Source organism: Callionymus lyra, chromosome 4 (assembly GCF_982586985.1).
Source record: "Callionymus lyra chromosome 4, fCalLyr1.hap1.1, whole genome shotgun sequence".
NCBI lineage: Eukaryota > Metazoa > Chordata > Actinopteri > Syngnathiformes > Callionymidae > Callionymus > Callionymus lyra.
Window position 1 is genome coordinate 10493372 of NC_141821.1, and position 20580 is coordinate 10513951.

The window sequence follows — 20580 nt, forward strand, 5'->3', positions numbered from 1 at the left end:
ATTTTAAATAGTGCATAGCTCAAGTATGCACTATATCAAATAAATGTTAATAATATAAATAAAATACTTGAGTAGAGACTTCAGTACTGTAAAAAACATAATCCAAGCATTTTGGGTTGTGATGATGAGTTGCTAGTGTCAATAAAAACTTATTTTCAGAAAGGTTTCGGTGAACTTTTAAATTCTAAGCGCAGCTTTCCCACAACGTTTTGAAGAACACCTATCCGCGGTTAAAGCCGGAACAGATCAGTGTTAAAACAAAGTGTCAAAGTTGTCAACTTGTGGTTTGCTTGAACACGATAACAGTCCCGTTGAGCTGAGCTGGAACACAAAGTCCTTCTTCTGCTCAATCTCAAACTCTCTGTGGTCACGTTCAGGAGGCACATGATGTCAATGCAGTGGTAACTTTGGATCTTCTCATGTCCACATTAAACCTCTTCGTCCAGGCAGTTTATACTAATAATATTATTTTCTTTGCCCAGCTCTTATTTACGAATAGTATGTCATCAAATATTTGACGTTATGACAGCAGATGTTCCAGAGAGCAACAGGGAATTCTGTAGACTTTCACTCAGCAAAAATCAAAGAGCCGATATTTCCACTCTGCCATGAACCGAAGGTCCCGCTGATGCTATTGATCCTTCACTGTGTTCCTGTGCTGCAGAGCTGCCGGAGCACATGGTGTTGACCTCCAGAGCCGCCTCGGTCTCGCCGCCGCCGCCGGACGAGCTCGCAGGCTTCGTGCTGCAGCCCGACCAGACCCGCGAGCTCGGCAACATGGCGTCCAGACACATGTCCATCAGAGAGAGGTGAGAGGTGTGGCTGTGAACAGATGTTCAGCTGATGGATCCATATTGACTCGTGACCCGGTTCTGCTTCTGTGGGACATAAAACTAGAACACCGACTTCTCCTCGTCATCTCAAGCAAGTCTCTGTTCTTGTTGAAGCACTTTTGTCCCCCTGCTGGTCCAGAAGTTAATTGAAGACAGACTCGCTGTCTCCATTAGTATTCTGGGATGGACTGGTAACGTGTGCAGGGTGTCACCCGCCTCTCGCCCGAGGTAGCTGGGATAGGCTTCAGCAGGCTTGTGACACGGTTACAGGAAAACATTGTTAGATTCTAATAAAAAACATGAATGACTTTTCATTTAGCCATGACATTTTATTTGACTATAAAGAACATTTAAATAACTGTATTATCTTTTAATTGGACATTTTATTGGATATTTCTGAAACTTTAGTTTACACCTATGATACATTTTATCAGTCACGTGATTAGGGGGAAAAAATATAGTTTTTTGGGTTTATTTTGTGTAGGTTCTATCAGAACTGGATTTTTTTCTGTGAATCCTGCCAACAACTGTATAAGTAATAATGGAGCTGGTCTGACAAACTATCAACCCACAATAACTCCAATCAAGAAGTACGTGAAATATATTAAAAGTAAAATTGTTAAACCCTGATGTATGACACAATAAAAGTAAACATTTATTTTGTTGTTGTACCAACTGTGGAGTAAGAATCCTTTTATTTTTGGGGGATATAGATGAATACCGATGCATGGTATTATAATGGTGAAGGTTCTGAAATCTAAAATGAGGTAAAAGTGTATTTAGAAAATGGATAAATAATTCAGAGAAGCTTTTCCTCACCTGAACACGTTTCATTCAGCCGTCTCAGGCACACACGAGTTAGAGGCGAAATACATGCAAATATTCTTTGCTAATAGTTGAGAATATTGCCTGAAAAAATAACATATATATTAATAAAAGATAACAGGCATTTTACATCACGGGCACCATTTTGAAAATATGGGTTTAGCACTGGTATTCTGAGAACCTGATCATAAATAGTAGATGGACTTCAATCTAGAACGTCTTCATTTGTGGCTGTATTGTGTTTCTCAGAGATCAGTCAAATCACTCCAGAAATGAATTGGAATCACTTGAAGGATCAAAGGATGTGAGACACGTTAAGGAGATCTCAGCGAGTATCTGAACCATTCTTCTTCTTCTTCCGTCTCAACAGGGTGGCGCTGCTGAAGAAGAGCGGCGAGGAGGACTGGAGGAGCAGAATCCACAAGAAACAGAGCGCCATGAGCTCGGCTGTGAGCGAGCAGCACGTCCAGCAGTGGGAGGTGGAGCAGAGTCTCCAGAAGAAGGTAACGGCCTCGACCTCGCACTCACAGACTCTCCAGACTCGCTTCTCCTCGGAGACGTGATCCAAACATGACTTGTAAAGCAAACGTAGCACAAATGTTAGATTCCGTGTTCGAATGTCGTCCGTCCATCTATGAACCTTTTCTTTCCATCTCCAGCCTCTGTTGCATGTCTTCTTTGACTCCATTAATACTCTTTGGTAATATGATTTGATAAGTCATAGGAACGAACCAGGATTAGCAGAAGCTCCATGGTGGCGTCTTAAAGTCACGGTGATGTTGCATGACTGTGATTATTTATTAAGGGACGGTTTAAAGCTATAATTTAATCTTTAGTATTTCTACATGTGACTTTGATTCCTGTGAGAAAGAAGCTCATTGATGTGTGTTTCTCATATTCACTCCTTCGTCCTCCTTCACTTCTGCATGTCTCTTGTTTTATGTTTTTCCTCCATAAAATACTTTAGTTCTCAGCTGTAATTCATCTTTAGCACAGCATGTATTTACCAGGCCAGTGGTACAGCTTGAGTTTTAACATTTGTCTCTATGCTTCGGTGGTTTACATGTGTTACATCGAGAGAAGCATTTAAAGGACGATTAGTTTAAATAACAGCTCTTTTACTCTCGGCTTCTTTAAGCTAAACATGTTTAAATAATTCTTGGTCAGCGGAACAGGGAGTAGTGAAGATTTAATATATGTTATTATTTAATAGAAAATAATGGTCTAATCTAACTATTTTGGCTAGTTTCGTCACACATAATCTATAAATAAAGTCCACTTCAGCCACATATGTTTTCTCATACATACACTTAAAGGATTCACTAGACAAAGATTTCTCCAAAGTGTGAATAATAAACAGTACAATGTCGCTTGTGATGGACAAAAAATGCCAATACAACAAGTGAACATTTTTAAATATATATATTTTTTAAATAAAACGTAATACATTATAGAACGCTCACAGTAAGTGTGATCTTGAGATTGACTTTGAAACATTTTTAAGCTGTATTTTTGTAATATTGTTATGTTTGTGATGTTTTAAAAGTAATTTCCGGTTCTAAGGTTTCATTCTTTTTTGTCATACTGTTTGTTTGAAGTGTGTTTATTCATACATTTGTGACAATGTTCTCCATTTGAGTCCATCAGCTACTTTAAATTAGACTAGAAACTGGAATGTTGGCGCATAACGGCTTAAAATGTAACATTCTTGATTCATCTTTTGACATAATAAGCTGTGTTTATTTTTATTTGTGTTACCATGTTAAGGGTTGTATACTTAATGTGAGCCCCCACAAAAATTAAACTGTTCAAATAAAATAAATATGTATAGACTAATTTAAAACAGCTTAATATAAAAGGGGAATTTCTAACAATTTGGTTACTTATATAATCATATTCTGATGTGATTTTATATTGCAGTTCTATAAATAACAACTCACTTAATCCAAACCTAACGACTTTGTCTAATAACTCTTTCAGTAGATGTCTCTTAATTAGGGACTTTTGTTGCTTAAAACTTGGTTACGTCAAAAAAAGCTTCTTTCATCTGAATATCTGATGTGAATAAAGCAGATTTAGGGGTTCAACTTCTACAGGGGTTTCCCTTTAAGTTGAACCATACATTAGTTAAATAAGATGTTCCTGGCCACAGAAAATGACTTTACTGGCTAGAATTGTCCCTCTCTACACAGACACCGTCGTCAGGGATGAAGTTTGTCAGAGACTCAGTGAGGACTTGATCAGAAATGATCATAAAAACAAGAATAATCAAGGTTTCTGTACATGTCTTGTGCATCTACTGTCTGTCCTTCCTGCCTCTGCATGATCCATGTTAACTTCTGTTTGTCTTTGTCTCCGCTGCATGTCGGACAATAAACCTCATCTTGTCCTTTCTGTGTGTCTCTGTGTTGTCGTCATGACGCTCATGAGTGTGCGACCTCACTGAAAGATATCTGCTGCAGGTTCAGTTTTCATCTCGGGCTAAAAACGAATAAATAAGGGGGGAACAAACGATTGAGAAGGATTGAGCGATGTTGGTTCTGGACTGGGTGGGCTTGAAAACTTGGTATTTCTTGTCTCCTATGACGACTGTCCTGTAGGAAGACGAAGAACTGATGATGATGATCGATGAGTTTGCTGTGTCCGACCATCTCTGGGTAAGACCTGTGTGCAGGAACACAAACACACACTACTGCTCTGGTGTGTGTTTGTGTTCACATGTGTGTTCATAGTCATGGTGCTGGTGTGAGGTGTTCTTCGTGTGAGTTCTGGGTGTCATGTGGAGGCAGAACCTTGTGATGTTTCTGTCGCAGGGAAGATTCTATTAGAACTGCTGTTCAATCCTTGATCAAATAGTCGCTGACCTCGTATCGTCCCTTAGAAGTTACTTCCATCGGTCATTCATGCACAGATTGATTGAAAATAGTAACAGAAGGATATTTAACTTTGGCTGGGAATGGTTTTTGAACATATGTTTATTTAAATGATTTAATGCATATTTAATAATGGGAAAAAATGAAGGAAATAATCTATTTTTCTCTTTTTTTTTTTTATTAGAATGGAAGTTTAAGCCTTTTGAGACTACAATTAAATACTAATTTACCTTAAATTATATTCGTTTTATGGCTATAGAATGGTTAAAAAATGTGTTTTGAGTGAGTCTTTTCCCGGACATAAATTATTGTTTAACAAGTTCTTGACTGCATATGAACAGTACAAGTGGGAAGAAAATACAAAAAAAAATCCATATATATTTTTCAAATTAATAACATATAAAACTTTAAAAAGACATGAACTAACATATTGAACTCTTCGCATATTTACACAATAACATTTCCCTCCTGGACTTTTATTTGGCATGTTTTTTCTGATGGTTTCTTGAACTAAAGGTGATTCTAATATTGCTGTGTTTGACTGTCTTGAGTGAGACAAATTTAAAAAAAGTAAAACAACACAACAAATGTACATTTTCTGACTCTCTCACTCAAAACTGATTTCCAATACTGTTCTCTTTGACTCACTGCCTCTCAGTGAACTCAGATTTCTACATCTTATGCATGATCATGCTATAGATCCTTGGGAAACTCAAAAACCAAAGCCTATATAACTCCTGAGCAGGTGTTGGGAACATGATGCTCGACTTTGTGCTTTCAGATTGTGTTTTCTAGATGGTGTTAAATAATGTCCCTGATATAATCCAGAATATTTAAAGTCCTGTTAGTTTCTGACTGACAGACTCGACACAGAGGATTTGTAAAAGACTCTATTCTTCTATGGTCCTGCTTCTGTAGGAGCCAGGCTTTTCCTCTTCTGTCTCTCTTCCACCTGAACCTCCTTTCCGTCCCTGTTCTCCCGATGAGTCTGCCAGCCAGGTAGGAAGCTGCTTCAGATGTTTCTGCTGGCCTCCTGCTTCTGCTTCGCTTGCTTTAAGATTAGATCCATTTATTCAGATCATATTAGAATCAATTAAAAATAAAATGTAATATTATTTAAACAGAGCCAAAAGTTAATCTTTGAAGGATCCCTTTTAAAAAATGAATAAATGTCCGTAAGTGGATGTTTTTTATTGAAATTATATCGTATGCAAGTCTTTTACACATCTTCAAGTGTTCAGATTTTAAAATGTTGTGCATCTAAGATTCACTTTTAATAGATTAAACCTCCATTCGCATGACAGCTTCTGCTGCAGCTTCAGCCCCTTCTTTTGAGGATGATTTTCACTAACCGAGTTTCATCCATCCATCCTCATCTCTCCATCCTCCGCCCCTCGCACTGTCTCCATCCTCCGCTTCCGCTTGAGAAGCCAGCCCGACCTCCCAGATCCGTGCAGGTGGATGAGCGGCATCCCTGGAGAAGGAAGGTGTCCACCATCTCCGTACCTTTCTTTAGATTCTCCTTAAAAAAACATTAAAAAGTTATATTAGTGTCGTTTAAACGTTGAACCTTTGTTTCACAAGAGCCGTGTTCTAATCTGAAAGCATGAAGATTCATCCCTGGAAAGGGTGAAGTTTAGACGCTCCCCCGAAGCAGCAGAGTTTGATCCTGGTGTGTGTGTTTGCAGAGAATGGCCGAGGCGGAGATGGAGGCGCAGAAATCCGACGCTCACTTGTCCATCCAGGAGAGGAAGCAGCAGATCTCGGCTCAGGAGGAAGCCTGGAAGATGAAGGGTTACGGCGCCGCCAACGACTCCGTCCAGTTCACGGTGGCTGCTCGGATGTTGAAGAAAGGTTTGTAAGACTTTGAGAAGTGGAGCGAGAATGGTTAAAAAATAATGGATGGTTCTCCGTCAGGGTTGACGACTCCTGCTGCTGTGCAGGCGTCACCTGTGTCCAAACCCAAGAACAACAGTCTCGCCGTCTCCAAACCTCATGAAGGTCGGTTTAAATTTTCTGGAGTTGATTTGTTTTCCTGCTCTTATCTGATGGATCACTCAATTTTTTTCTCCCGATACTTCTGTTGAAGAAAACTAATTTTGCAGAAAAAACAGGAAAACGTGTTATAATTAGTGGCTGTTTTTTATACACAGTGAGCTTAACGTCCTTATATGTATAAGTGGATAACTGTCTAGATTTGTGATTGATTTGTGACACTTTTCTCCTTTGTTTTGAGGAAAACATGGATGGTCTTTGTCAGCATTTCATGATCCATAATCTTCATCTTTCCATGAAACATTGATTTATAGAGTGGATAAGAGAGGCCGAACAATAGAAAAGGTTCTAAAAGGTTACAATTTCAACGGTCAATAGTCTTCTGTGTTGGTCAGAGATTATGAGTTTTTGTGTTTTTTCAGTATCTTCTTTCATCGTCTGATCCGTGGAAAATAATAAAAGCGTAAACAACAGAAAAAAAACAACTAAATGTGTTTCAATGGAGCTTGTTGCTTACATTTTAGAGGCCCCAAAATCTGCCCTTTCTGCTCCAGCTATGCAAATACACTGTCTAATCATGGTCTAATGTGTTTTTTTTTGTTGTTTTTTTTAAGAAATCAAAGCTGTCCCTGATCTGAACCTGGAGACGGATCTAAAGTTGGACAAACTGGAATCATTTTTGGGCAAAATCAACAGTAAAGGTCAGACTGCGTTTCATTCAAAAATGTGTGTGTTGGTTGGGGGGGGGGGACTTTCTGCTCCTTGGTTGAAGTTTGAGATAAATTTATATTTTATATTTTTCATCTGATGGTTTCGATTGCTAGGGACCAAAGACAAACTATCAATTCTTAATACTTCCCTGAATGTTTTCTGACTTTTTTGATTGTTAACTTAAGTTTAAACTTCTCACAAAACTGGAGATAAATCATCTTATTTCTTTTCTTTTTGCCTCTAAAAGGAAAACAACTTTATCATTATAGTTAGGAGAGCAGAAAACATGGTTTAACTTGACTATATTTTATATTTTAACTACAAGTGTTTTTTGTAGAACATTTAATGAATCCTTTTAACAAAGTTTGATCCTGACAGTGTCTGGACTGCCAGAGTCCACCGTCACAGTCACGCAGAAGAAGGTGAAGGAGGTGATGAGCCTGGAGGACGAAACCTTCTCCAAGTTCTACCGCCATGTGGAGGAGCTGCCCGTCCTCGCCGCGGAGAAGATGGAGATAGACGAAGACTTTGATGCCATTTTTGGCTCCCAGGCTCCGATGTAAGCCTGAGCCTCTAGAAGATCACTGATCTGTTTTCTGAAATAATCAGCGGGTGGTTCCTCAGGCTCACGTCAGAGATGGTGCAGCACAAGAGGGCAGTGAGGCCCATGAGAAATGTCCAGGCGTCCAGGAATCCTCTGAAGAGTCTCGCGGCCAGACAGGACATCAGGCACGAGTACACGGAGCAGAGGCTGAACGTGGGTCTTCTGGAGAGCAAGAGGATGAAGGCGGAGAAGAGTAGGTGACCCAGATGCCAAAATGATCCTTTCAGTCCCATTTTAATGAAGTTGATGTGTTTTCATATTTGTAAAACTCACAGGCAACATTTTTATTAACGTAAATTAACAAATAGCAATGTTTTATATAAATACCCTAAAATGTAATGATTGTTAAAGTGAATTCATTGGTTTATTCCTAAATGTAAAGACATTTATTCACATTTTTATGGTAATTTTGAGAAGAAAAATACGTATTAGTCTAAATTTTTATTAGCAAGTAAATGACTACAAGTGAGAATCATCAGTTGTTCGATGATGCATCAACACACTGTGACTGACCTACATCAGTTTCCTTCTTTTGTTCTGAAACTCTCTGCACCATCACACCTCTCACTTCCTCTCCCTGCGCGGAGATTGATTACATTGTTCTCCAAATAGTCCCAGAACGTGGTCCAGCTTTGGGAGTTTCGACTAGAATAGTTGGTCTTGGAGGCTGTTTTCAATTTTTTTCTGTGGATAAATGGCAGTCGTACAATCTGTCTTCCTTTTTCACAACTCTTATCGAAGACACTTCGAGGAATCACGTTCATTTTATTTAAACCTCTGCAACGAAAAAATCAAAAAAGAGTCCAAGAAAATCAGGGAAAAGCCTTCACAAATAAAAACTTGAGCCTGGGAGGATTTCTCTCCTCTGGTCTGGAAGCGTGTTCAGGAACCATCAGTAGATTCTGATCCACAGACCTCAGAGCCCGAGCTGGGGTGTAAGGCTGGATCAGATCACTGATGGAAAGTCTGACCATGAATAGATCTGAAAGTAAGAACCAGAATTTAAAAGTTGATCCTGAAAGAAACTGGCAGCCAATGAAGAGTTTTAAGGATCGGAGAAATGTGAGTTCTTCTACTAGAGCGGGTCAGAATTCTCGCTGCTGAGTTTTGTGTTAATTGCAGGCGAGACAGATCCTTCTTGTTTAGACAAAATAAACTGTTACAATAGTCTTAGCGAAAAGACCAAACGCATGGATTCAGTGATTGTTATTAAAATGTTATTTTTCTTTTTGTCTTTGGTAATTAAAAAAGAAAAGCAGGAATATTTCTTACATGTTACTTATTTTAAAACTTTTTTCCTTTTAGGAAAGTATTTTTATAGTTTTTATCTATTTTGTTTTGTAAGAGCAGGTCAGTGTCCTCCACCTTTACCCATCCTAGTCCTCCTCACTCGTCGCACCCCTGCCCTCTCTTCACTTCCTCGTCAACACTCGTTCTTCTCCTCTTGACCTCGACCTCCTCGTGTCTGCAGTGAACAAGAACTCCGGGTTCTCGGACGTGGCTCTGGCCGGTCTGGCCAGCAAGGAGAACTTCAGCAGCGTCAGCCTGCGCAGCGTCAACATCTCGGAGCAGATGTCCAACAACAGTGCGGTGCCTTACAAGAAGCTCATGTTGCTGCAGGTCAAAGGTCAGTCCCACACCTCAGTCTTTATGCAGGGTTGACTCACCTCTGGCTAGACCTGGTGTTTAACAAGTTCTTCTCTGTGGTCGCTCAAGGTCGCCGGCATGTCCAGACCAGACTAGTGGAGCCACGAGCCTCGTCTCTTAACAGCGGAGATTGTTTTCTGCTCCTCACTCCTCATCACTGTGTCGTCTGGACCGGAGAGTTTGCCAACGTCATCGAGAAGAACAAGGTGATTTAAATGACCCTCAATATAAGCAGACGAGAAACTACTTCTTATTTGAAACGATCTTGCCAAGAAAAAGAACATTTATTAGGAAAACATTAATTATTTTTTTCTACTTTCTTAACTACTTATAACAGCTAATGTTTCACCATTTACTAGTGAAAGGTTGATGAGGCTTCATGAAACAGTTGATGATGTATCATGATACAGTGACTTCATTTTGAAGGACCACTAGATGTCACTCTCAGTTTAAAAATGACAGCAGCTTTTTATTGGAATAATAGGTCAGAGAAAAAGATTTTAAAGAAGAGAGTAACATCGAGTGGTCTTTCAAAACACAGGCACTGTATCATGATGCGTCATCAACTGTTTCATGAAGCCTCATCAACTCATCGCTTGTTATCATCAGGGTTCCTGCCAATGCTTTAAAGATCTTAAAAGGCATACAATTCATGAATCTAAAAGACAAATGTTAATTGCCATTGAAATGTCTAAAATAAAATGCTCAAAAGTCTTAAAGGTTAATGAAAGATAAACACGAACTTAAAATAATAATCATTATTATTTAGTAAGATTTTACATTGGCTTCATATCGCAAAACACCTGGTAACAAGTGTTTATGTTTTTAAATTATTAAAGCAGAATCAGAAATCCTTTTATTTCAGAATCAGAAATCCTTTTATTTGTCCCGCGAGGGGAAATTCAGTTAAAACAACAGCAAGCGCAATACCTCAAATAAAAAAATTAAAAACACCCAGAAATAGAATAATAAAATGAAAAGAAAGATCTAAATAGAATAAATATTCTATAGAATAGAATAAAAATCTGCCCTATATTATATCATATTTACAAAAATAACAAGAAGAAAATAACAAGAAGAAAAGGTGCTGTTAAATATTTATCTTGCTGAGTTCTTATTGTGGAGTCTGATGGCAGCAGGGAGGAAGGACCTGCGGTACCTCTCCCTCACACACCTGGGATGAAGCATCCTATCACTGATTAAAGCAGATATTAACTGCGTAGCAACTTTCTGAAAGAGACGTTTGCATTGGGCCACATGGGGGCGTGAATTTAGAATAGAATAGAAAATCTTTATTCATCCCCAGAGGGGAAACACACTTTTACACACTTCTCCAACCAACATTTTTGTTCACGGCTTAACACAATTTTGGTTGATTGTGGGGTTCTTTTTTTGGATATTAATAAAAAAATTCCTTAAAAAGTCTTGAATTTCCAGTTACTTGCCCAAGAAGTAGGAGCCACTGTTCTCTTCACCTGCAGCAAAAAAAAGAAGAAAAACAAGACTCAGCTCAGATGCTCAAATTATATTGAAACAAGTTTTTTATAGCATTATTTAATTCCTCAAAATAAAGAACTTACGGGTATAAAGGTTATATTTAGAAATGAGCTAGTAAAAAATGTACTGCGTCAAACACATGCCTTACATCACGTCCAACTTCGAATGTTAAAATGTTGCGAGGCCTATGAACTGCACATCTGGCGGGAAAATATAGTGTGTGGATAAAATAATGTTCGATTACATATTTTGGCTGAAGTGTGTCGATACGTTTGACTGGTGAAGTTTGTGCGTTCTTGAAACTGCTACACAATAGTGTTGTGTGAAGAAGTGACGGGACCACGATTGTCGTGTGACCGGAGCGGAGTCACAGGAAGTTCAGGGAAACACTGGATTGTTTCAGGGAGCGTGACGAACCACGACCCGTATCCACTGACAGGAAGACGTGACTCACGAGAGTCTCGTAAACAATAACAAAGCGTGAGGTTCTCTCTCTCTGCAGGCGGCAGAGTTGGCCAACTTCATCCAGAGCAAGAGGGATCTGGGCTGCCGGGCCAACTACGTCCAGTACGTGGAGGAAGGCGCGAACGCCGGCAGCCACGCCAGCAAGGACTTCTGGAAGCTCCTCGGCGGGCAGGCGTCGTATCAGGGTGAGATCCGACCGTCGCTCGATTCACGTCGACGTCGATTCATTCCATCTTTTGAATTCAGCCGCGGGAACGCCGGATGAGGACGAGCTGTACGAGAGCGCCATCGTGGAGACCAACTGTATCTACAGGCTGACGGACAACAAGCTGGTGCCCGACGACGACTTCTGGGCCAAGATGCCTCGTTGTTGTCTGCTGGACCCCAAAGAGGTCAGAGGTCATCACCCTGATACAAGAAAAGTTTAACCGAAAAATCACTAAACGCTTAGAGCCAAATGTCGAAGTTTTACACTTCCTGTGTGTGTGTAAGATTTATTATTTTAGATTTTATAAAGCTGTGATCCATACACAACTTTATGATGAAGTAAAATATCTTCTTCACTTCCTCTCAGCCTTCATTAGGTATGATTGATCATCAGATGATTGAATGGGTGAATTTAACATTTCAAATGTTGAAAATTAAAAAAAAAAAAAAATTAATAATAATAATGAATAAAAACCTTAATATAAACTTCAGTTAATTCATTTATTTCTATATTGAAAGGTTGAATCTGTTTTTTTAAATTAAATCCTTAAATTCAATAATTTGTATATTAAAAGGTTGTTTTTATTGTTCTTTTTGAAGAAATTTATTTTTTAAAAGTATACATAATTTAAATTAAAAAAATTAATAAGCTTTCCTTTTTACACATAATGTTTGATTTTCTAATTCAAAAATGACCAGAAGAACTTTAAACTTGATCCCTCGGTTCTTGTTTGGTTTTGTCTGTTGGATTTATTTATTATTTAATTGAAATTAGGCTCCGACTTGGAGAGCAAACTGTGTGTAAAAAACAACTGTTTTGAAAATGTAAAAAATATATAAAATTAAATTATTTATAAAATAATAATTATAACATTGTTTTATATACAAAATATTAAATTAAATAATTCAATATCCTGATGACACTGATATACTTCCATAGATATCATTGACTCATTCAAAACTTCATGCTTAAAGTAAAACATCTTCCTCGACTTCTTCTCATGCATTTGTCTCTGAACGTTGACTTCCTGCTGCAGGTCCTGGTGTTCGACTTCGGCAGTGAGATGTACATCTGGCACGGGAAGGAAGTGACTCTGGCTCAGAGGAAGGTGGCCTTCCAGCTGGCCAAGCACCTGTGGAACGGAACCTTCGACTACACCAACTGTGACATCAACCCCCTCGACCCGGGAGAGTGCAACCCTCTGATCCCCAAGTACGGAAACACCTGTCGCTCGGTCCTCCGTCTGTGGAAACGTCGCTCGAGGAAAATGGCAGCGTCGTATTAAAGCAGCACTGCGTTATATTTATATGTTTTTATTATAGGTTTCATGTTGAACAGCCGTCACTGATGCGGTCGTTCTCTTTAGACAATATTTTGAACATTATTTTCACGACACGACCTTGTCACCATGTGACCAACAAAATAATTCCAGTGTCTCCAACAGTAGGCGGAGAAAATTAGATTTTCTGTAGCGACGCTTTAACTTCATGAATCATATTGAGAACATCGAGCCGCAACTTAAAATTGATACATTTAAACATCAGAGTTCTGTTGAGTCTGGAACAAACTGGCTCGGGGGTCAAATGCAGCCTTTATGCTCATATTCTGAGCCAACAATAGATTTAAAGACATTTATTTTTGTTAAAAATGAATTCCTTTTTTTTCTACTGAGAGATTGATGCAGATGAAAAAAAATCTGACGTGAGAAAAACTATATCAGGATATTAAAAAGTTAATATAAAATTTTTAATTTATTTTAAAACTGTTTTTATTTTATAAAAATGTATATTTTAAGTCAATAATTTCTATATTTAAAGGTTTAAATTTGGGGTTTTTTATTTATAAAAAAAAAGAATTTATTAACTTATTAAAATGTCATGACTTGAATAAAATAAAATTTATAACAATGTATTTTTTGTTATTAATTAAATAAAATGTTCTATTCTAACTTTACAATTAATTATGAAAAAATGTTAACCTTTCAATATATAAATTATTTAATCTAATTATTCAATGAAATCATGTTAAGCCCATTCACTAATATTCAAATAAATATATTAAAAATAGGTTGAATTTCATATAAAATGTTAAATTTTATATTCTAATATATATATATTCTAAGGTCACTCATAAACCTATGAAAAAGATTAAAGTTAAGAAAATGGGATTTTTTTCCTTCAGCTTTAAAGTGATGTTTCTAGACTGTGTTTCCTGACCCTTGTGCTCTACAGGAAAGGTCACGGTCGTCCAGACTGGGCTGTGTTCGGCAGACTGACCCACCACAACGAGACCACACTTTTCAAAGAGAAGTTCGTGGACTGGAGTGACTCCAGGAAAACCCAGAGTCCCCCCAGGACCAACAACAACCACGTCCCCGACCAGAAGGTATTTTTGTCCTTTTTTGGTTTCTCCAGCAACCGAGTCTTCTAAACCTTCATCCTCAGGAGTCTCACGACCAGCCTCGGGCCTACGACGCCCTGCTGATGCTGACCCCCGACCCGGCCCCCGTCCGCTCCGTGCTGGACGGCTGCAATGTGGGCCGGGGCTCCGGGATGGTCCACGGGGAGGAGTGGTGGAGCTACGAGGTCAGCACGCTGGCCGTGGACGTGTGGCACATCCTGGAGTTCGACTACAGCCGGCTGCCTCGCCAGAGCATCGGCCAGTTCCACGAGGGCGACACCTACGTGGTCAAGTGGAAGTACATGGTCAGCACGGCAGGTCAGTGCTCTCGGCGCCGCCTCGCCGCTCCGACCCCCCGGTCTGAACGCTCCTTCATGTCCAGTCGGGAAGAGGCTGAACCCGGAGCAGCAGAAGACCACCGGGCCGGGGAAGGAGAAGTGCTGCTACTTCTTCTGGCAGGGAAGGAACTCCACCGTCAGCGAGAAGGGCACGTCGGCGCTGATGACCGTGGAGCTGGACGAGGAGCGAGGAGCTCAGGTCCAGGTCCTGCAGGGGAAAGAGCCGCCGTGTTTCCTGCAGTGCTTCAAGGGAGGGATGATCGTTCACTCCGGGAAGAGAGAGGAAGAGGAGGAGGAGAACTCTCAGAGTGAGTGACGTCAGTTAGAAGGTTTATATGAAAGTACATCGGCCAGTATTGAGTGGTTGAATTAATGATTTCAAATGTGGAAACTTGGGTTTTTTTAGTTGAAATGTTGTCGTATTTTGAGTCTTTTTGGGGTTGTTTTTTTTTAAGATAGTTGTTTATTGATTTTTTACATAAAACAACCAGTACAGCTCAACAGTGTAAATGGTATGATACACAGAGAGAATTAAAAAATATATATATATATATACATATATATATATATATATATATATGAAAGAAGAAAATGTCCATCAGAAGAAGGGAAATAACATTTTTCGCCGCTGTAAAAATAAAAGTGTATATTTAACAGAAAAGATAAAAAAAAGAAATAAAACACAAAATATATATATATTTTTTTTTTAATAATTAAATTCAATAGTTTCTATATTTAAATTCTTCCCGAAACTCTTACTGAAAAACGTCCTCTCCCGACAGACGACTGGCGACTCTACTGCGTTCGAGGCGAAGCAGACGTGGAGAGCCACCTTGTGGAAGTGGCGTGTCACTGCAGCAGCCTGCGCTCTAGAGTGTCCGTGGTTCTGCTGGGCGTGAGCCGGGCCGTCATCTACCTGTGGCACGGCTGCAAGGCTCAGACGCACACCCGGCAGGTGGCGCACACGGCAGCCCTGAGCATCAAAGACCGGTGAGTGAAGCCAGACTCTGGTCCTCCTGAGACTGGTCCTCCTGAGCTGAGACTCTGGTCCTCCTGAGACTCTGGTCCTCCTGAGCTGAGACTGTGGTCCACCTGTGCTGAGACTCTGGTCCTCCACAGTTGTCCTCTGGAGGCGGGCCTCCACAGCAGCAGCAACGTGACCATCCTGGAGTGTGACGAGGGGGCGGAGCCCGCGGGCTTCTGGGAGGCTCTCGGCAGGAGAGACAGGAAGGCGTACGACTGCATGCTGCAGGGTGAGCGTCTGTGGTTCTCTGCACGTCGTACACACACACACACACACACATGCACACGCACACACATGCACACGTGGGTCAAAGTTAAAGTCTGCTGTCGACCTGCAGACCCCGGCCGGTTCAACTTCACCCCTCGACTCTTCCAACTGAGCAGCAGCTCCGGAGAGTTTGTAGCCGTTGAGTTCCTGTACCCGGCCAGAGACCCGGAGCTGATCAACTCCATGCCCTTCCTGCAGGAGGACCTGTACACTGCTGCACAACCAGGTACACACACATATGCATACACACACACAGGTATACACACATGTACACACATATACATACACACACATATACCTACACACACACACATGTACACACACATATACCTTCACACACAGGTACACACACATGTACACACACATATACCTACACACACACACATGTACACACACATATACCTACACGCACACACACACTGACAATCATGAGGACACACAAACGGACTGACACACAGTATATCTGGACACACACAAACAGACTGACACACAGTATGTCTGGACACACAAACAGACTAACACACAGTATATCTGGACACACACAAACAGACTGACACACAGTATATCTGGACACACAAACAGACTGACACACAGTATATCTGGACACACACAAACAGACTAACAGGCAGTATATCTGGACACACACAACAGACTGACACACAGTATATCTGGACACACACAAACAGACTGACACACACAAACAGACTGACACACACAAACAGACTGACACACACAAACAGACTGACACACACAAACAGACTGACACACAAACAGACTGACACACAGTATATCTGGACACACACAAACAGACTAACACACAGTATATCTGGACACACACAACAGACTGACACACACAAACATACTGACACACAAACAGACTGACACACAGTATATCTGGACACACACAAACAGACTAACACGCAGTATATCTGGACACACACAACAGACTGACACACACAAACAGACTGACACACAAACAGACTAACACACAGTATATCTGGACACACACAAACACACTGACACACAGTATATCTGGACACACACAACAGACTGACACACAGTATATCTGGACACACACAAACAGACTAACACACAGTATATCTGGACACACACAAACAGACTAACACACAGTATATCTGGACACACACAAACAGACTAACACACAGTATATCTGGACACACGCAAACAGACTAACACACAGTATATCTGGACACACGCAAACAGACTAACACACAGTATATCTGGACACACACAAACAGACTAACACACAGTATATCTGGACACACGCAAACAGACTAACACACAGTATATCTGGACACACGCAAACAGACTAACACACAGTATATCTGGACACACACAAACAGACTAACACACAGTATATCTGGACACACACAAACAGACTGACACACAGTATATCTGGACACACGCAAACAGACTAACACACAGTATATCTGGACACACACAAACAGACTAACACACAGTATATCTGGACACACGCAAACAGACTAACACACAGTATATCTGGACACACGCAAACAGACTAACACACAGTATATCTGGACACACACAAACAGACTGACACACAGTATATCTGGACACACACAACAGACTGACACACAGTATATCTGGACACACACAAACAGACTGACACACAGTATATCTGGACACACACAAACAGACTAACACACAGTATATCTGGACACACACAAACAGACTAGCACACAGTATATCTGGACACACACAAACAGACTGACACACAGTATATCTGGACACACACAAACAGACTAACACACAGTATATCTGGACACACACACACTGACAATCATGAGGACACACAAACAGACCGACACACGGTATATCTTCACACACACACACAGTGGTCATGTTTGTGTGTGTGTGTGTCCAGCTCTCTTCCTGGTGGACAACCACCACGAGGTCTACCTGTGGCAGGGCTGGTGGCCTCAGGACAGCGAGAGCACCGGCTCGGCTCAGATCCGCTGGGACTCGGACAGGAAGTGTGCCATGGAGACGGTGCTGCAGTACTGCAGAGGTACTTATCTCCAGGGTCCAGACCCCGAGTGTGTGTGTGTCTCACATCTGACGTCCCCCTCGCAGAGAAAAACCCCAAAAAACCTCCTAAATCCTACCTGATCCACGCGGGCCTGGAGCCGCTGACCTTCACCAACATGTTCCCCAGCTGGGAGCACCGGGAGGACATCGCCGAGATCATGGAGCGGGTCAGTGTGGAACGCACCCCCGGGTGTGTGGTCCTGGTCCTGGTCCCGGGCTGACGTGTGCGTTTGTCGTCAGGAGGCCGAGGTGTGTCACCAGATCATCCTGGTGGAGGACGTGCTGGCCCGCCTCTGCAAGACCACCTACCCTCTGGCGGACCTGCTGGCCCGGCCCCTGCCCGAGGGGGTCGACCCCCTTCGGCTGGAGGTCTACCTGTCGGACGAGGACTTCCAGGTACGCGTTTTTGACTTTTCCAGCTCCAGCCATGACTAGTGGCGTCATTTGAGCGGTTAGCAAAAGCCGTTAGCTTCCGGCCATGTTCACCGCTAACCGTTGTTAGCACTTTTCCTGTTCTGGTAACTTTCCTGTTCGTCCAAACATCTCCAGACAGTTTCTGGTCTAAAGTCTGAAGCTCTTTGCTTAACAAACACAAACAGTTGGTTTCAAAGTGAAATTTTTGGCCATAATTAGCAATTAGCATCGTGTTAGCATCAGGTAAAGTGAGCCGTTTATTACGTACGAACCCCTGGATTCAACCTGACAACCGTCAACATCGCTTCCATATATTTCTCTTCTTGTATTTGACTCTGATTGTCGGAAAAATAAATTCAATCTGTTCAATGTTAGCTTTGAACGAAGTGAAAATCACTGAGTATTTTAACGATGACCAAGAAAATGGCAAAAAGTGAATATTAGCTTAGCTTAAATGTACATCTTCCTCCAAAACAAACAGTTTATTGTTACCGTAGTCTAAAATGTAAAACAAGTATGTCTTTATATATATATATATATATATTTTTTTGACAACTGTCTCACCAGTAACAATTCCTCAAAAATTATCATTTTTTTTAGATTCTTATCAGTTATGAGTGGATTAGTAAAGATAAGGAAGATGTTTCCAGAAATATTCATCACTATTCTGGTAGATTTTCGGGTTTATATAGTACATTTTGGCTTTTCTTTGGCACAAAAAATAACAAAAAAAAAACATGTTGGCATATAAGTAACTTTTAAAAAATATATCCTATTAAAACACAACATTAGGGAACTATGTATAAAAGCCTGCATTACATTTTTACTTATTACTGTGTTTATTTATTATCATAATTAGTTTTTATTATTGTATTAATTCTATTAACGTTTTCTAATTGTTTTTGTCTTACTATTATAACGTATTGTTTTGTGCTGTGACGAGTTAAATTCCCTCAATGTGGGAAGAAATCCGGTATTTATCTTAAAATATCAACAATAAAATAAATAGTACATACGTTGATGAATGAAACACAAAATGACAAAAATTAAAACGACAGAAACACACAAAGCGTTGCATGTGGCTCCGGGTTATAATGTCTGGAACTTTCCTTTCCCTCGTCTCATCTCTGTCGTCATCACTTCCTGCAGGGTGCAGGCGCTCACGGGAAGGTGAGTGACCCTAGCACGGCGGCCATGTTGGTTTAACCCTCCTGTGTGTGTGTCTGTGTGTGTTTATGTGTGTGTTTGTGTGTTTGGAGAGCATCCTCACTCACACTGTCGTAGCTGCTGTGACACTGACCGCACACGCGTGTCCACACCCGCACACGCTAACAGAACCTCTGGTCCCACAGAGGGGTCTGGAGATGGGCCGGGAGGAGTACGGGGGTCTTCCTGGATGGAAGCAGGTCAACCTGAAGAAAGCCAAAGGACTTTTTTAAAAACCTTCAGAACGACGTGTCGTCGGCCATCGGAGCGTCTCCTGTCTCTGCTCTCCTTGTATGTTTGTGTATTAGAGAGTATTTATATTTATAACAAATGTGTTGTCGGAGATTAACAGACTAACGTTGTGTTGCAGTAAGTTGTCGCTCCCGCGGCGTCACAGAATGTATTTTGAACCCTGACTTGTATAGTGCCTTGCTTTTGTGTACAGTTTCTATGCGGACCGTAGAAGGCTTCTTTTTTTTTTCTTTGTCATAATAAATAATATACTAGAAGAATAAAAAAAGAAGTGAGATTTTCAACTTGCTGTGTGTCGACGCGGTCACTAGAGGGCGCCGTGCTACAGAATAAAACGAGTCGACTGGGGATCAAACCATCGACCTCTAAACCAAGGTTCAGCCGCTGAGAAGATATTTGATGAAGATGGATCTAGTATCACGTGACGTCACTCTGAGAGTAGCTGAAGACTTTCATCGCTCGTATCTGTCCTCGCTCTCTAGCGCCATCTCAAGGTGTTTCCAGGTGAGACGCGTTAACTTATTTAACTTTAAATGAAACGTTTAAAACTTTTTTTTTTTTTCTGATAAATGTATGATTTGATAACATTTGGTATTTTCAGAATAAGAAAACATTACCAGTGAAAAAAACGGAATTATTTTTGGATACAGTTTAATATACAATGGGATGAATTAAATATATATAAATAATAATAAAAAAAATAAAATGAGTGACTTGTTGATCAAGTGAATAAAATAGTTTACATGAGAACCATTCTAAGTGTGTTTCAAGTTTATTATTTTTAAATATTTACCCATTTAAACCAATACTGAGTTGTTTGTAGCTAGTAAGGATTTTAGCTTAGCTTCAGCAACAATTAAATGTATTTAAATAATAATTTAAAAAGTGACTTGTTGATCAAGTGAATAAAATAGTTTACATGAAAACCATTTGTAAGTGCATTAAAAGTTT

At 40.4% G+C, this 20580-nt stretch overlaps 1 protein-coding gene across 16 annotated transcripts in view; it reads left to right on the plus strand.

Annotated features, from left to right (window-relative positions):
* The window catches only part of svila (supervillin a), a 67232-nt gene extending 47323 nt beyond the window's left edge, over positions 1–19909 (plus strand). For 12 of the 16 annotated variants that reach the window (XM_087788732.1, XM_087788720.1, XM_087788722.1 and 9 more), the window contains 25 exons: positions 665–809; positions 2029–2161; positions 4259–4315; positions 5450–5530; positions 6220–6385; positions 6449–6532; positions 7141–7227; positions 7616–7796; positions 7862–8034; positions 9313–9468; positions 9558–9694; positions 11488–11635; positions 11697–11842; positions 12695–12870; positions 13890–14043; positions 14103–14376; positions 14441–14704; positions 15179–15386; positions 15516–15649; positions 15758–15913; positions 17594–17737; positions 17803–17924; positions 17998–18153; positions 19321–19341; positions 19524–19909. In XM_087788732.1, the coding sequence (XP_087644858.1) occupies positions 665–809; positions 2029–2161; positions 4259–4315; positions 5450–5530; positions 6220–6385; positions 6449–6532; positions 7141–7227; positions 7616–7796; positions 7862–8034; positions 9313–9468; positions 9558–9694; positions 11488–11635; positions 11697–11842; positions 12695–12870; positions 13890–14043; positions 14103–14376; positions 14441–14704; positions 15179–15386; positions 15516–15649; positions 15758–15913; positions 17594–17737; positions 17803–17924; positions 17998–18153; positions 19321–19341; positions 19524–19610 (3590 nt within the window). In that variant the 3' untranslated portion in view covers positions 19611–19909. The remainder of the gene's footprint in view (positions 1–664; positions 810–2028; positions 2162–4258; positions 4316–5449; positions 5531–6219; positions 6386–6448; positions 6533–7140; positions 7228–7615; positions 7797–7861; positions 8035–9312; positions 9469–9557; positions 9695–11487; positions 11636–11696; positions 11843–12694; positions 12871–13889; positions 14044–14102; positions 14377–14440; positions 14705–15178; positions 15387–15515; positions 15650–15757; positions 15914–17593; positions 17738–17802; positions 17925–17997; positions 18154–19320; positions 19342–19523) is intronic. The other 4 variants (XM_087788724.1, XM_087788736.1, XM_087788735.1 and 1 more) reach the window with 2 other exon arrangements.
* The last annotated feature ends 671 nt before the right edge of the window (positions 19910–20580 follow it).